Below are 17,812 nucleotides of genomic sequence, written 5' to 3'. Positions count from 1 at the left end.
GGTGACAGCCTAAGTTTGTGTGGCTGTGGTCTGGGCCAGCCACTTGAGATGTCTGTCTCTTATCACAAATCGCTGGGGGCACAATTGCCACCAAGTCTTATGACCTAGTTTGGTCACCAGGACCCACATAGTGGAAGGAGAAAACCAGCTCCTACCAGTTGTCCTCCGAGATCTCTGCAGGTGCACCATAGCAAACATACTCCCCTCTCAAAAACAAACAAAAAGCCTGGGTTAAAACTGGTCTTGCTGAACATAGCGGACAATGAGGACTACTGAGACCTCAAGAACAGTGGCAATAGGTGTTTGATCCTACTGCACCTATTGGTTTTGTGGGAGCCTAGGCAGTTTGGATGCTCACCTTACTAGACCTGGATGGAGGTGGGTGGTCCTTGGACTTCCCACAGGGCAGGGAACCCTGATTGCTCTTTGGACTGACGAGGGAGGGGGACTTGATTGGGGGAGGGGGACGGAAAGGGGAGACGGCCGGGGGGAAGAGACAGAAATCTTTAATAAATAAATTTAAAAAACCCATAGACACACACACTAAAATGTGGTAAAAATTAATTGGTCAGTTATCATTATGTACCTTTAATCACAGCACTCGGGAGGCAGATCTCTGTGAATTTAAGGGTAGCTTGATCTACATAAGGAGTTCCAAGCCAGCCAGGGCAGCATAGTTAGATCTTGTCTCATATATAAACCAAATATCAAAACAAAAGCTCCAAACCCAAAGAAAATGAGATTCAAACTATCAGTGTCATGCCCGAATGATAGGGCCTGAGGGCTGTGAGGAGCCAGCTCCTCGATGAGTCTGCAGTGAGTCAGTGCCTGAGCTCCTGGAGGGTTCGGGAAATCCTAACAGATGCACTTGAGTCTGCACTTGAAGCCACTTGTAGTCTACAAGGCCGGAGTTGTGAGTTTCAGCCAATGTCAGCTGTAGTTCGGAAATATTTTCTTCCCCTGGAACTTCCCTGAGATGAGGCACTTCTGGTAGGAAGCCCTGAGTGCTGTGGGCCCTCCAAAGGGACTGAGAACATCACCAGCCTCCTTTTAGATGATGCCCAGTTTCCTCTTTCTTCCAGCCACCTTGCTACCTTCTCAAGAGAGTGTCTGTTGTCTGGTTTCAGGAGGGAAAGGGAGCCTTTTCCACTTTCCTTGGACCAGGCAGTGATCACGGATCTCACTTAGCCAAAGGGCTTGGGTTGATATTTCACTGATAAAGGCCGTTCTGACCCACTGAAGTGTAAGGGTTGTGCCATCAACACGTCATTGTGTCCAGTGTGGCGAGGGAACCAGAGACACACGGAATCTTCTTGCGCTGTGAAATAATCCTTCTGGACTGTCTGTGCGGTTTCCCTCTTGCAGAAGTGACACCTACAGACTTGGCACAGTCGTGACTAGCTTTCGACCAGCAAGTGCCTTGGGCTTTCAGGATGAAGCCGTTGAAATTCAGGTGGCCCAGGAGTAGGGGAAATGTCTGATTCTAGTGGTTACCTCTTCCTGGAGATAGCAGTCCCTCAGAAATCGGGAAGTTCAGAGACTGGTGGGAAGTGGGATGATGAGGGGATTCAATGCCTGGAGAGCAGACACCATAGGGTGTGCGCATGTGTGTTTCAAACAGTTGTCAAAACAGCACACAAAAGGCAGCCAGGGACATTGTGCCCAGTGCTGCTGAAGGGCCCCGGGTACATCCAAGAATAGCACCTTGGCGTGGAATCATGTGGCCAGAACTGGTTATCTCATGGTACCCATGTCACACTTGACAATTTCCTCTACCTGCTGGCACATCTAGAGTCTCTAGTCACCCTAGTGGCCCCAGGGAAGAGACAGAATACATTATTATTACAAAGAAGGGGAGGGGAAGGGGGAACGAGGGACAGCTTGGGTGTAGTGGTGTGATGGGGAGGAGATCCTCAGGAACAGAATTCACAGGTGTGTGTGTGTGTGTGTGTGTGTGTGTGTGTGTGTGTGTGTGCGCGCGCGCGCTCAAGCAGAAATCAGACAGAGACAGGATAGAGCCTTTTGTTGATGCCCCAGCCTGAAGGGACTCAGGAGCGTGGCACAGATGCCACAGGGATGATGTGACTGAAGTCTGGAGGTGAAGGGGCCCCCTAACTCCAGCAGGGGAGAGGAGACTGCAAGTGGGCATCTGCCCATAGTGGCAGAGGGGAAGACAGGTGATCAGCAAGGCCCTTCCAGCCACAGGAGGGAGAGAGGGGAGGGGAGTTCTTAGGGAGGGGAGAGGGAGGAGGAAGGATGCCTGGGGAAGTCTGCTTTATAAGCCCATTGAAGAGGAAGAGCCAGGAGCCAAGCATCCAATTAACCTGACATCATTTGCAGCCCAAATATCTGAGGATATAAGAAGAGAATTTAATATGTGGGGGCTTGGGAGAAAAAGTGACTAAGAATGGAAAACAGCCCCAGTTTATTTAAAAAATAGGTCAGGCCCAACAAATCCAGGCGATGCTTTCCCGGGAGTTACTGATCCAGGAGACAGAGGGAGGACTGTGTGGGAGCAGTGTGGTTTTGATTTGAGGCAGGCATTGCTGTTGCACCACAAAGAGACAGCCAGGGGCTGACAGGAAGCGCTGGGACACAGTGCGCAGCACCAAGGCTGCCTTCCAGTTACACCGCAAGGGCTTCTAGTAGTGGCTGTGAGTCAGTCAGGGATCAGCCCAGGCCACGCAGCCCCAGTGTGGTGGAACCTGCCCAATCTCCAGTCACCTACTGCAGAGCTAAAGTGCACTCTAGAACCTTTAGCTGTCTCACTCCCAGGCTCTGCGACTGCTGTGGCCTTTGGTCAATGTCAGTAGCAACTAGGTACTGTCCAGCTTCCATGTTGAAGGCCATGTAAAAGCTTAGGGGCTCAGAGGGGCTGAGGAAGACAGGCAGCCAGACTCTACATGGTCAGTGCCAGCATTTATGGGCATCACCCCCTGGGAGTTTGACAATGAGTTCTCCTTCTGGGCTTCAGGGCCTCAGACCTGCCCGTGAAGGTTCACAGGGCTGGTCACTAGAAACTAATCTAAATCACAGCACGGGTTTGCTCCTTCTGAACCATGCTCCCTTGACTCTTGGGAAAGAGCAACCCAGACAGGAATTCAGGGCCAATGGACGTCCTACCACTTTCTCAGAGATCCATAGTTCCTTTTTAGCAAAGCAAAACCTTAAAAACATCACCAAAAACTCTTCTTAGCCTGTGTGCCCAGTTATACTTGACTATGGTTGTTTTACTTTTTTGCTGTTTTTATTTTTATTTTTTTCCTGAGAGTTGTGGTTCTATGCCTTCCTGGGTAGGAAGTACCTGGAGGGCCCGGCAGTTCTGAAACTGGACAGAACATGGGAATTTCCTCCGAACATTCTGAGCACAGACCACTGGGTCTCACTGTGGGTCCTGGGGCAGTGGTCTCTGGTGTAGAGGTTGATGCTGGTCGTCCAGGACCCAGATTCTGAGGACCACTGCCCTTTGCTCCATTTCTCCATGATACCACCTTGTTTAGTGCATTGGACTGAGAGTGGTGAGCAGCGGGAGTGGATGGGAAAGAAAGGAGCCTAGAGTGTGTTTGACTCCACGGTCACAGGACACATGCGCAGAGGGGTGACAGGCAGTAGGAAGGGGGTGACAAGGCTGAGGAAGGGTACTGGGGTGGCTGTGCCTAGACTGCACATATAGTGGGAGCACAGGGTAGGGGAGGCTGATGGTGAACGATCTGGATGGAGCAGCTCAGGGAGCCAGCGACCAAGTGCGAGGAGACAACAGAAACACACAGTGCTCGTAGTGCCCGGACACGGCTTCCCCGGTCACTGCCCTGGTCACTGCCCCGGTCACTGCCCATGGTTCTGGCAGGAAGTAAGACCCACCTATGGGAACACTGCTTCCATCCAGGCTCATGGACCACAAGGCTTCTCCACCAGGATCCAGGGAGTCACCCTGCAGCCCAGCTGTCAGGAAACATGGATGCAGGATAGCAGATGGGAGGTTGCTCTCTGGCCACCTGGGGATGAACACAGGCTTGGAAGCTCCCTGTTTCCGGTACCGTCTTAGGAAGTTGGAGTGGCCCAAAAAACCAATGTGAGAATGTTTTCCCTTAGAACTCTGGTACCCATATAATGGAGACAAATATTGTTAACGCAGTCATAAACATAACATAAACTTAAATACTTGTTTAGGCCTTTGTCAATAAAATAGCTACAGCTCAGATCGCAGCCTTGGAAGTGTGTATGGAATGGCAACAGGGTGCAGAGGGTGTCCGTGAGTAAGTCTGGTGGCAGGGCCAAGTGAGAGGATGGGCAAGGAGAATGAGACAAAGGCAACTGGGAGGGAAGACAGGAATGAGGCCAGTCTTCTCCTCCCCTCTCCCCCTCTCCTTTGCTCCGGTGGGGTCTTATCTTCCACAGTACACTTCTTTCCTTCGGTGGCAACCCCAGGCCGTATAGGAATGTGATGTCAGAAGCTCTCTTGGCATTTGGAGACCAGAGCAGGAGCCGGCTCCTGTAGTGGGCCTCTGTCTTCAGGGAGAGTCTTAAAGCTTGGCCTGGTGCCGAAGGAGTCATTTATAGCCTAAGGGCTCAGGTCGGCTTTGACTGTCGGCCGCAGGAAAGACTGGCAGCTCTCTGTCCTGCAGCTCGTCTTCTGTGTTCTCTGACCTGTCTCCATGCCTTTCCTGCTTCTCTGTCCTTGCGTGGGCCTCAGTTTCTCCATCTATAACCTGAAATTTTCTGTGGATTTTCTTTAAACCTAGAAATCTCAGAGAAATGGCTACCTGGATCACTGCTTTTGACCTCGTTTCTGCCCCGAGTGCTGGGCCTCCCTTCTGAGTTAGCCTGCCTCGGCCGAGACAGCAGCTGTGCTAGGCATGGCTGGGCTGAACCGAGCTGGCTATAGTGTCAGTGCTGATGGCAGATGCTCTTATTGCCGATTGTCAACAAGGAATATGCCTTGTGGCTGATACTGGTTTATTGCCAGGCTCTGGGACTTGCTAGCTCTGGACTCTGGCCAATAAATAACCCTAGCACTCAAGAGCTTTAAACCTTTGTTTTGTTTTGTTTTGTTTTGCCTGTGTGTTTCAGCACCTTGTCGTGTTGTTATGCCTTCACCGAGCAATGTGTGCAAAGCGCTTTGCAGAGTGGGCCTTCAGTCAGAGCTAACCACCTCCCCAAATCACCTACGATCTTTCTCCCTTTCTAAGCGGAGACAGGGTTAGGTTGAAATGTTCCTATCCCATCCCACCTGGGGAGGTCCTACCCTTCTTTGAAGGACCAGTGCAGAATCTCTTCCCCAGAAGCCTGCTTCATCTTGACCTTGTCAGGCAGTGGGAATGATTTTCAGCACATTGGGATCATAAACAGTGTGGAGGGACTTGCAGGAAATTGAGCAGCTTGAAGGAGGCAGAGATAAATATTTCAGGGCCCTTTCCATGCCCTGGGGCCCCAGGCCTGGGCAGAACCAGATGAGAACCACTGTGCAGAGATACTTTCCTCAAGCAGCCATTCCAAGCAGGCGAGGTCAGAAATAGAGGGTGGATTGAGTTCCATTCCTACTGGAGTACTGTGTTGGAAAGCTATCCATGGTGGGAGGGATTCTGGGTAGAGAGGCTTTCTGGAGCTTAGTGGGCACAGCTCTGGAGGACAAAGGTGATGAAGTTGGGGTTTATTTGGGCTCCACACCCAATGTACCCGCTAACCCTCTTCCTGACTTCTTAGGCATGTTTGCTACTAAAACATTGGAAGACTTCCCTGTCACCTCCTTCCTAGAAAGGAGTCAGACCTTCTGACCTTATAGAAGTGACCACCAGGACTGGAGGCCTATATTCCTCAAGTGTTTCCAGAGGCACGTGGGCAGGCAACTGAGCCAGCTCCCTGGCCAGATTCCCAGAGAGAGAGAGCCCTCATTTGTGGCTGACCCGTCTTCCTAGAGTGGTTTCTGCATTCCCCCACGGACCCCTCTGTCTCATGTTTCCTTCCTAGCACATATACAGTGCCCCATAGCTCGTCAGATAACTGTGGAAGGCGAAGCATCACCCCATACTGCCTGCTCACCCTCAGCTTCCCTGGGAGAGGGCACACTTTGTGGGTCGTTGGCAGAATGCCGCTCTCCTGGGCAGGAGGCTGGCAGTCTTCAGAACCAGGGCTAATGTCACCTCTTCGTCTTATTTGCTTCCCCTGACTCTTGCATCCCTGTGTCTCACGAGTGCCCTGGTGGCATCTGACATACACTTGGCTGTTGGGAAGAGACCCAGAGGACCTTGACCTGGCATGATGCTTGAAAAGCCTAGGAATGGTCTCTCTTTTAACTGTATTTAAATAGAGTCAATATCAGTGGCATCTGGATGTATAGGGGATCCTTGAGGGTTTTTTTTTTGGAGGGGGGAGACTCTAGGCTGCTTTCCGAGCTCGTTGTCATTACCTGGTAGATAAAGGCCTTGGCCAGGCTGCAGGAAGAAAGACTTTGCCTTAAAGTCCCCTCCCTGAAGTCAATGCCTGGGTCACATGTCCCAGAAGAAGGGCAGTCTGAAGACACATCTTCCCTCTCCACTATATCCCTGTTCCTATGTCAACCCCCTGGGCCCTCCAAGCCCACTCAGGTTCTCAAAAGGTGGTTAATGTGACTTTTCTCCCAGGCATATCCACCATTCTTCCACTGTGGTCTCTCCTTCACAAGCCCTTTCTTCACTCCATCCTTCGGATGGTTCTAAAGACAGAGTCCCGGCCTCAGTTTCCCTCCAGGGGTTTGGAGTTGCATTCCATACTCTTTTGCAATATTAGCTTTTGCTCTTCACAAAAGTGGCGCCAGAAAGAATTAATTATTCACGACCCAATACCCAGGGATAATCGCTGCCAATTCTGGTGCCTTCCCTGAATCTCCTCTCTTCATGCACCAGCAAGAAGAGATTTTAATTAAGACACAAGCACACAGTCTACAGTCCTGTGTGTCCTGCTCTATCAACGGTTTAATGTGCTCACATGCTTGTGGTCTTAAAGACTTTTCCTCCATTTTTAAGGGCTGCATAGCATTCTATGACAAGGTGCTCACCATAGGCTGTAATCAATTTTGTCTTGTGAGCCATCAAAATTGACTGTTGGTTTTTGGTCATCATGAAATTCACAGAGCTATGTACTTAGGACGATAAATGGCCCTCTCCTGATGTTAAATTTAAAGAAAGCAATTGTGGGTTAAAGGATTTGTGCTTTTTAATGCTCTTAATAAATTTTTACCAAACTGCTTTCTAAAAAAGTCTTGACTTAACTACATTTCCACAAGACTTGGGCGAAAGTACCTCCTCTCCTCTTCCCCACTCCCTTCCCCTGCCCCTCCTAATCTCACAAATGAAGAGACTCATCATTTTGAGGGATAAGGTTTTGTTCTATTTCAAGTTTATCTGATCTCCAGTGAGGCAAACATTTATGCTGAGTGTCAATTCGCCATTGGTTTTTGGGGATGAGAAATCGTCGCCTCATCCCCATTAAGCCGGGGTGTGAAGTCCCTGGTTTGTCAGCCCTGGCTTCGTGAGCACACTTAACCTCCCCTTGCCACATGTGTTGGGGTGTGCCTTTCAGCCTCGTGAAGGTGTTTATTGACGGGAACTGCCTCCGTATCTGCTTGCTGGACATCTTTTCCTACAGGGCTCGATGGCATTTCAAACTCCACATATCCCAACTGAGGTTCATCATCCCCCACCCCAGCTTGCGCTTCCCGCTGATGTGCTGATTTCTGTTAACGTCACCGCTATTTTCCTCCTCACCCAGGCTTGAGACGCGGACAGCGTCTCAGATTCCAGCTTCTCCCTCGTCCCCCCGTGTTCTGCCAGCTGCCAACCCCATAGGTTCTATTTCTGTGCTGCGCTGGCAGGCAGCCCCTCCAGCACCCCGGGGGCTCTGGGGCTCATTATTTCTTGACTAGACTTTGAACATAGTCTCTTAAATTCCCCCATGGACACCCCTTTCTTCTTCGCCCCTTCTATACTCTGTGCTCACATTCAGTTTCCAAAATCAGTGTTCAAACTCGGGGCCCTGGGTACCCAGGGCACACCTGTCTATTGTCTGCGGTAGTTAGCTCTGCCCTCTTAGCCTGATCATGACCTTCTCTCAGCCGAACCCTCTGCTGTCTCAGCATGTTCTCCTCTATCAAGTTCACAACCTTCCCACCCCCTGTCCTCTCTGCTCAAAGCACCCCTTCCTCTTAGAATTCCCTCCTGCCGCCTCTACCTTTCAAAATCCATCGACAAAGCTCACGCTCATGGCATGGCAGCTCTGCTAGGATTCCTTGACTCGCAGTTGAAGGGAATTCACCTCTTGATGTCTGACTCTCTTTTGTAACGTGTGTTTTATTGTAGCTTCTGGTGAGGTTGCTAGAGGTCTAGGAAGCGGAGTCTCTGGGGGATTCTTCCCCTCAGGATTATTTCTTCTACACAGGGCCTCTCAGCAGCAGGCCTTCAGCGGCTGTCTCTAGAATTCAAAGCAACTCTCCTTAGCTTAGTGTGTGTGAGTTCAAGGCCACTGTGAGAAGAGCAGGCCTGTCAGTCCAGGGTCAGAGTCCAAGTCTACTTTGCAGAAGACTGAGCTGGACTGAGGAGTGGCCTCTGGGACAAAGCACCAGCCATTATCACCCCCTTTTCCTCGTGACTTACGGGCTATTTATTCAATGCCCTTCTCTTGTCCTTGGTCAGGTCGTCCATCCCTTTGCCTTGTGCAATGTGTGACATGTGGAAGTTACCTCACAAGTTGACTGTTGAGGACAGAAAACCAGGGAGTTCCAAGGAAGACCAGTCCTTGGACTGAGAGTTGAATGATAGCTGGAGGGAGCTGGAAGCCCCCTTACCTTGTCACACAAGTTCCTGCACCAGCTAAGAGTTTTTCTCTCCTTAATGTATTTAAATGGAGTCAACACTGGGGTCAACTGTGTGCACAGGCGTCTTCAGCTCTGGAGGTGACTCTGCAGCCGGCACGGGAGTTTGCGATTGACACAGTCTATTTTTAGCCTCCCAGAGACCGTGACCAACATCCCAAGCAGAGGGTGGGTGCACCTGCAGCATTTTGATGAGGCAGCCCCACTCGCCAGCCAGCCTGGCCCCTCCTCGACCCGAAGGCCTGTGTTGCTAAACTGGGAAGTCTGCTGTTTTCTAGGGGCAGCAGCCGGGATGCACCTCTTGCCCCTTGCAGCTCATTCCTATCTAGTTTCAGACACAGGGTGGTCTTGAGGCTGTGCCTGAGGTAGGAGGGAGGGAAGGCATCACTTGTATTTCCCCATCTGCTCTGTCCCAGGGGCTACCTTTTCCCTTGACTGTAAGTCTGAGTTGACCTAGCTCATGGAGAGGCAAATGAAGACAGGACAAGGATATTATATGTGTATATAATCTGTATGATCCAGATGGTAGTAATGATAGTAGCAACAATAAAGAAGCCTTTATTATAGGTACACCACGTGGTTATCTAGTACTGAGAGAAACTGGCGTTAATGCCTTGACTCTTGCAGAGGTCTCTCTTTCTGTGTGTGTGTGTATGTGTGTGTGTGTGTGTCTGTCTGTACATATATGTGCACATATATTTGGATCCCAGAGGTCAACCTTGTGTTATTCCTCAGGGGTCATCTACTTTGTTATTTTGAGGCAGGGTCTCTTACTGGGTGCCAGGGTTCACCCATTAGGCTACACCGTCTGGCCAGCGATTCAGGGATCCCCCTGTCTCCACCTCCCCAGTGCTAGGATTATGCCTGGATTTTTACATGGGTGCTAGGAGGAAGCATGATTAATAAAAACTCACAGACAGATATTGGGGTTCAACTTGAAGACCAGAAAAGGCAAAGCAACCAGCCACTGACTCTTACCTCAACCTCAGTCCGAAAATGGCAATCCTGCCTCTAGGAAACCTCAGAGTGAGACTGAGAGTTGTCTCTTCCCGTTTAATAATCCTCTCTAGTTCTTGGATTAAGGGCATGTATCACTACCTTCTGGTTTCTATGGCAACTAGTGTAGCTACTGGGATTAAAGGTGTGTGTCATGGCTGCCTGGTCTATAAGGCTGGCCAGTGTGGCTGTTTTACTTTTCTGATCTTCAGGCAAGCTTTATTTATTAAAATACAGATGAAATGCCACTACACTGGGGATTGGGTTCATGCTTCCCTGACAGGCGTTCATGCACTGAGCTATCTCAATGGCTCCTTGGGGGCTTTCATTACGCCCTGTATTTATCAAGGAAAGAACAGAGACATGGTGGTGGTACACACAATCCCAAGGTCACACAGCCAGGAATTGGGATGGAATCCTGGAATCTTGAAATTTATAGGCAAATGGATGGATCTAGAAAACATCATATTGAGTGAGGTAACCCAGACCCAGAGAGAAAATATATGTGCTCATTCAGAAGTGGCTTTTAGACATAAAGCAAAGAAAAACAAGCCTACGGTTTACAATCCCAGAGAACCTAGACAACAAAGAGGACCCTAAGAGAGACATACACGGATCTAATGTACATGGGAAGTAGAAAAAGACAAGATCTCCTGAGTAAATTGGGAGTATGGGGACCTTGGGAGAGGGTAGAAGGGGAGGAGAGAAGAAGAGGGAGAGTGGAGGAAAATATACAGCTATGGCTCAATACAAACAATAAAGAAAAAAAGAAATCTCGGAGGCAGAACTAACTTGGGTCCCTTCTCTCCCTTTAGGTGAGCAGTGCCCCCTCTCAGCCCCCGCAGCCTGTCATCCCAGCCAAGCCTGTGCAATGCGTCCACCATGTGTCCACACAGCCCAGCTGCCCAGGGCGGGGCAAGATGTCCAAGCTGCTGAACCCCGAGGAGATGACGTCAAGGGATTACTATTTTGATTCGTATGCTCACTTTGGGATCCACGAGGTAACACACTCAGGTTGGGGACCAGCGGGACAGGTGTGGCCCTGTCATTTCATTCTTGTTCTCAGAGGTGATAAAGAATGTATGTCCAGCTCTCTCCCACCTCAAAGTGAATCCCTCTGGTGCCCCTGAACCCTTACCTCTCCCCCTTGTGTGGTTCCCTTTGGGACAGCCATGGCCAAGCCAGGGCCTGGAGCAGGTGAGTAGGTAAAAGTGGTGTTTGTGCACTCCACCTATAATCCCAGCACTTGAGAGCCTGAGGGGAGCTCAGAGGACTGTTGAGGGTTCGAGACCAGCCTGGACTACATAGCGGGCCCCTGGTCAGACTGAGTTACAAAGTGAACTGCTATGCAAAATGAATGGCAGCAAGTTGGGGGTGGGGCTACCATGGGGTGCTTTGAGCTTATATTTAATCTTCTGGCCCTGGGTCCGTCTCTAACCGCCAGTCCTGGGTGGCCTGCACATCACTGATGCTGACAAGGAGTCGAAGTACTTGCAGCCGATGCACTGAGGCGATCCTGGACTCCTGGAGGCCGTGATGCCCATTAATTAATTTATCCAAGGGGCATCTCCAGGGAAAGAACCGGGGTGAGATCTTATAGACAGGACCCCCCCACCTCTGACACTCTGATTCCATTTTTGCAGTTCTCAGGTGAATACTCAGCCCCCTTCCCAACAGAGAAGCCTTGTGTCAGCCCCCAAACAGAAGCAAACCTCGTGGCTATTGTGGGTACAGGACGGAACTCATGCCACACCTCATTATATAATTCCCTAGCATTGTCCCAAACTGCCCCCAAAGCAATGTGTGGGCTTCCACTTGCCAAGTGCTGGGCATGGTTCTAGTTGTGACCGACATGCCATTTTCATTTGATCCTAGTAAGAACCCATGAGAAGGATATCCCCATCATCCCTAAACACAGGGAAGAAAGTCCTGGGGAAGGAGGCGATGTTTACCGACTGAGGCTCCCGGCTGTGAGGATGTCTTTGCAAACCAGCTCCTGTGGCTCCCTGGCGATGAGACCATGCGGAAGGTCTGCCTCCATCCAAATTGCCAGGCTGCTGCCAGGGAGGTTTTTAATATCGGCAGTCAGCGGTTTTGAGTTGTGAAATGCTTATTGTGTACTGGGTGTTGTTCCAAGCAGTTTGGATTATTGGCTCATTTGCTTCTCTGATTAGCCTTATGCTGCTACTGCTATTAAGGTCACAGGTGATCCAGGGCCTTAGCAACCAGCCCAGCCCTCATCCTAGCCTTGTTCTGCATGAGGCTAGCAAAAACATCTAGGAATTCAACCTTCCCCATTTTGGCACACGGACTTCATTACTAACTGCCCCGTCACACACCTTTTAAAATGTTTCCTTCCTCTGTACTCCCTGACCCTCACAGAAATCTTAAGGGTTGAGTGGACTCACCTGTTTCTGTTGCATCCTTGGTGGGCGGTCTTTGTGCAGGCAGAAGGTAAAGGTGAAGAGGCTTCTCATTCCCTCTTTTAGATCCAGGCCTCTGCCTTGCCTAGTCTAGGGAGGTTGGAGGTTCTCTGTGTTGCCCTCTGCATAAATGGTGAGCTTGGGCCTGTTGGAGGGAGGAGTTGAGACAGGATTCTTTACCAAGGGCCCTGGTCCCGGAGGGGCCAGATGCCTGCTCAGGAATGTGGGTGCTCCCTCGCACCATCCTTGGTCCGGATTCCTGTCCAGCATTAACCCGTGCTAACGCTGTGCAGACTCTATGCAGCAGAAGGAACCGTGACAACGTGACAACATCCACCCTAGAGAACGGGTACACCCATGTGGTGGGCTCTAAGGGCCTGTAGTTTTGGTTTCCCTTCTGGGATGACCCTTGTATGTTTTAGTGACTATACTATGGCTGTGGAGAGACACCATGACCAAGGTAACTTACCGCAGAAAGCATTTAATTGGGGATTGCTTACGGTTTCAGAGGGTTAGTCCATGATCATCACGGTTGGAAGCACAGCAGCAGGCAGGCAGGCAGGCAGGCATGGTGTGTGTGTGTGTGTGTGTGTGTGTGTGTGTGTGTGTGAGAGAGAGAGAGAGAGAGAGAGAGAGAGAGAGAGAGAGAATGAAACTAAACCTGGCAGGAGTTTTTGAAGCCTCAAATTCCACCCCCATGACAAATTTTTTCCTACAAGGCCCCATTTCCTAAACCTTCCTAAACATTCCACCAACTGGGAATCAAACTTTTAAATACATGAACCTATGGGGCCATCCTCATTCAAACCAGCACACTTGGGAACCATATCCAGAACCCCAAATGGCTGGGCCTGCCTGTAGCTCACCCACTGGAAACCAAGCGCACTGGGGACAGTCTTCCCTGCATCTCCTCTGAGTTCCGGGGCCAGCCCCAGGCCCATAGCTGCCTACAGTGAAGCTTTCCTGGGCTATTTTTGGTCTCTGTAATTCTTTCAGGAGTTGACATCCCTGTCCCCCCCCCCACACACACACACACACTGTGACCTGGGGCTTGCAGTTGTCAAGGCTTTGAGTGTGTGTGTGTGTGTGCGTGTGTGTGTATGTTTGTGTCTGTGTGTATGCATTTTGGAATGGGGTTTCACTATGTAGCCAGGTTGGCCTTGAACTTGTGGCAGCCCTCTTGCTTCAACCTCCCAAGTGCTTCCTAGCCTGGTTCTGCTTAGTTTGTTGATGGGGAGCAGCCTCGTGACTGACACGTGAGGGTGAAAGATTGGCCTGGACTCTGCTTGGGAGAAAGCCAGCAACTAAATACCAGACTAGATACTCTCAGTCAGGTGTTTTAACAACAACAAAAAAGAAAAAACAAAAACCTAAATTTATTTGTGCCACAGTGCAGACTAAAGGGTCTGCAAGTCACAGGTAACACCTCTACCCCGCTGCCTTAGCAACCTTCTCATGGGGAAGTGCTTCTGCACACCTATCTTCAGTCCCTCCTGTTGCTGCTGCAGGCCACCTCTAGACCCAACTAGGGTAACATACTGGTCTTTTAATACAGGTGTGACTAGATGTGTGGCCTTCACCCCTGTGACTGTCTCCAGGATCACTGAATATGAAAGGAGATAGGGGCATGGATGGGTGGAATGAGGCGCTCTGTGCAGAGAGACACTTCCTTACCTCTTGTGACTTAGCAGCAGGGACCTGCTCATCACTAAAACTCTCACAAAGATGCTCTGCCTGGATGTTCTAGACAGGACCTCAGATATCCAGAGTGGGTAAACTGGCCGTGCGGTGGTCCCCTGGCCATCAATAGGCTACTGAGACAATGGCGGTCTGAGAGCTTGGCTGAATCACAGTATGAGTGGATGGGCAGAGTGAGGTTATTCTATAAATATAGACAAGATGGGTAGAAGGAAGGGGGCTAGGCAAGACACACACACACACACACACACACACACACACACACACACACACACACACATATATATATATATATGGTCTTTCCATCCATGGCTTCACCTAGAGAGGATGCAAGAGGACAAGGCCAGGAGAAGGTGACCATGACCTTCAGGCAGAACCCAGAGTGGCTGCTGTGGGCTTCCTGGGGCCTTCAAAAGAGAGGGCAGTCTCCAGGTCCCCAAGAGGCAGTTGAATCTCAACATCTGTCTGCTAATCAGAGGGTGCCTGCCTGTGTGGCCTGTCAGCCGGCCAGCATATGTGTGCTGAGCACCTTCTACAAGGTCTGCTAGGTACCTTGCTGGGGAAGCCGACTTTCCCCATTAGCCTCGCGCTGACACTTGTACAATTTTCTTCATTTGCTTAACCATCACACCAGCCCTAGAAGTAGGTGCTGTTATGGCATTATCCCACAGATGAGGATGCGGAGGCACCAGACACTCGATGGCAGGCTGTGTCAGAGAGCTTAGCCACCGTGGAGGTGGGGTGCGGGTGCAGTGGTTGAGGCTCCGGCATCTGCGTGCAATGGTCATATGCTCTGTATTTCTGTCTTCTGGTTGCTCGAGCATGTGCGGCCTGCCCTCGCCTGTTGCATGCTTGTGGCACTGGGATCTAGGGATCTCCCGAAGAGAAAGGATTTGCTCATTCTCAAAGTAAAAGCCAGACAGGAACTCATCCACACTCGCACCTTTTTAACATTGAAAGCCACCAGCACTGGGGCAGCAGGGGAAGTGGAAGCTGGCCTTCAGAGTAGTTCTCCATTCCTTTTCACCTTCCAGGTCTCAAGAGAATCTTCTCTTTGATCCACTGTAGCTAGAAGCACAAGGAAAAGGATTCTAGGAGCTGCCGTGCAGCCTGGTTAAGGGGGCATATTACCATGGTACCTGGAGCTCTGAAAGTATGGATGGAGACCAGCAGGAGTAAACAGACACAAGGACACATGGCTGGTCGTAGGCTTCTCTTGGTAATGGAGAACACCAATATATTTAAAAACCAGTGAGGATGGAGGAAGTTGGCGTTCCACAAACAATCTGGCCTAATGTATCACTCACAGAGTACTGCATGCCCAAGCTGCAGCCACAAGCTGCATGTGGAAACAGTTATTGAGGTGGGTCCTGTGCAGGGTTCATTAGCTTTCCATTACTGTGACAAAATGCCCGAGAAAATCGGTTTACAAGAGGACATCTTGGTTTGGGCTCAGATTTAGACGTTCTGATCACAGATTTGTGGTCCAAGAATTTGGGCCTCCCCAGGAGGCAGTAATCATGGTGGCCTCAGAGCGGCCTGAAAGTGAAGAACTAGGAAGGGGTAGAAGTCTCAAATAGTCCCTTCCAGGCACACCCTTGATGATCCACATTCCTTATACTAGGTTCCACCTATTAAAGGTTCCACTGCCTCCCCTACTACCACAGGCCTGGGACCAAGGCTGGAGGGTTTGGAGACCCCCAGGGTCCAAACAGCACCATCACTCAACAAACCTCAGTGCAGAAGACTGAGATCACACAGTGTGCTCGTTAAAGCGAATGAGAGACAGGCCTGGAAGTTTCCACCTAACATCGTGCCTACTCAGGAGGCTCAGGCAGGAGGATCAAAAGTTCAAGACCAGCCCGGGGCTACAGTGAGTCCCAGGGCAACCTACACAAGCTGGTGAGATTTTGCCTCGGGATAAACGGTGTGGAGGAAAAGGACTAGAAAAAGCCAGTGTTGAGTAGTGATCTAACCTGTGTGAGACCCGAGATTTAATGCCAGCACCGGAACAATCAAAATTAAAAACCTAAGCAGTTTATCCAGAAGTCTCAAATGGTTGGAAATCAAATATTCTTTCTTATAGCCCATGCCTGAGAAGAAAACATGAGTGGACTTAGAAAGCATTCCAGACTATGCGGCTCTAAGAGCCCAACACATCAAAACCTGTAGGATGCAGTGTAAGGCATATTTACAGTGGTTCTCAACCTGTGGGTCGCGGCCCCTTTGAGGGTCACATATCAGCTGTCCTGCATATCAGCTATTTACATTACAATTATTAACAGTACTGAAATTACAGCTATGAAGTAGCAAGGGTCACCACGACAGCAGGAACTGTATTAAAGGGTCACAGAGTCAGGAAGGTTGAGAAGCACTGATTTAGAAGGAGATTTATAACTTCAAATGCTTCTATTAGGGACAAAAGTAAAAACACAAACACCAAAACAGAAAAGCAAAACTTTCACCTTACAAAACTAGAGAGTTAAGAACACATAAAGCTCAAGTCAAAGAAAGGAAATGATATAGATGAGAGCCGGTCAACTAAAGAGAAATCAAATAGTAAAGAAAACCATCAGAGCCGAAAGTTTTTAATTTAGTGGCATGCATTACCTGTATAAAGTAACTGATTTCACTGTGACAATTTCATACTGAATACTGCTCATTTTAATATCATTTACCCTGATGATCTTTCAGTGCCCCCTCGATCCCAAACCACCCCTTTTTTCTTCTACACTTTTATAAATAACAGGATTCTACGCATGAAAGAACATACCACTTTCTGAATCTGCTTATTGCGCTTAGCGTGATGATCTCAGGGTCCTTCCAGTTTCTCTCATGGGGTGCACTTTCTTCTCGTTTGTGCGTGAGTACGGCCCCATTGTGTAGGTACATGGTCAGGCGTGGGTGGCAGGATCGCATGGCAGTTTTACTTGCAGGGTTTGGAGGACTCTCTGTCCCAATGACTGGTGACAATACTGCTGTCCACTCCACCAATGGGTTCTCCTCACCTTCGCCAGCGTCTTGTTGTTGTTTGTTTGTTTTCTTGACAATAGCCATGCTGACTGGGGTGAGAGACTTTGAACATAATTTTGCATTTCCCTGATGACTAAGAACGTTCATTACTTTTTTTGGCCTTGAATTTATTGGACATTTTGTCTTTCTTCTTTGAGAAGTATCTGTTCAGCTCATTTGCCCATTTATTGATTGGATTATTTGTTCTCTTGGTTTCTGTAGCTATTTATAGATTCTGAATATTAATTTCCTGCCAGATGTATAGCTGGCAAAAGTTCCCTTCCACTCTACTGCTTCCTTGGCTGGGAGAAGCCTTCTCATTTCACGCAATTCCATTTGTCAATTTTTTATTACTGTTTCTGAGTTATTGAGTCCCTGTTCAGAAAGTCCTTGCCCATGTCTATTCATCAAACGTCCTTTTCCAAGCTCAGATCTTGCCCATGAAGATCAATGACCCGTTTTAGTTAGATTTTGTATAGGGTGAGAGATAGAGATCAGTTACCCTCATCTGCATGCGGATAGCCAGTTTTCCTAGCACTGTCTGCTGAGAAGCTGTCTTCTCTCCAACAGATACCTTTCCTCACTTTGTTGCTCTTCATGGATTTCTGGGTTCTCTATTCTATTCCTTTGGTCTCTGTGTTGGCTTTTGTACCAGCCCGTGCTGCTTTTGCCGAGGCTCTTCTGTAGTAACTTGAGATGGGCAAGTGATCCCTTCAGCAAAGCCCTTTCCACTCAAGATTACCCTGCGTTCTGATCTTCTGGCTGTAAGTTTCCTGTGTGTAGATCAAAAGTTAGGTTTCAGACCAGTTAAATTAATAACACTAATCTAGACTGATAT

The 17,812-nt window shown here is 49.4% G+C and overlaps 1 protein-coding gene across 1 annotated transcript in view; it reads left to right on the top strand.

Moving 5' to 3' along the window:
* The window catches only part of Prmt8 (protein arginine methyltransferase 8), an 82,877-nt gene that overhangs the window by 23,474 nt on the left and 41,591 nt on the right, over positions 1-17,812 (top strand). Inside the window, exon 2 of the mRNA XM_050122008.1 lies at positions 10,657-10,842. Coding sequence (XP_049977965.1) covers positions 10,657-10,842 — 186 coding nt within the window. The remainder of the gene's footprint in view (positions 1-10,656; positions 10,843-17,812) is intronic.

The sequence above is a fragment of the Alexandromys fortis genome, unplaced genomic scaffold, assembly GCF_014885135.2.
Source record: "Alexandromys fortis isolate MF-2015 unplaced genomic scaffold, M_Fortis_MF-2015_v1.1 scaffold_208, whole genome shotgun sequence".
Lineage (NCBI taxonomy): Eukaryota > Metazoa > Chordata > Mammalia > Rodentia > Cricetidae > Alexandromys > Alexandromys fortis.
This window is presented reverse-complemented; position numbering and strand designations above follow the sequence as displayed.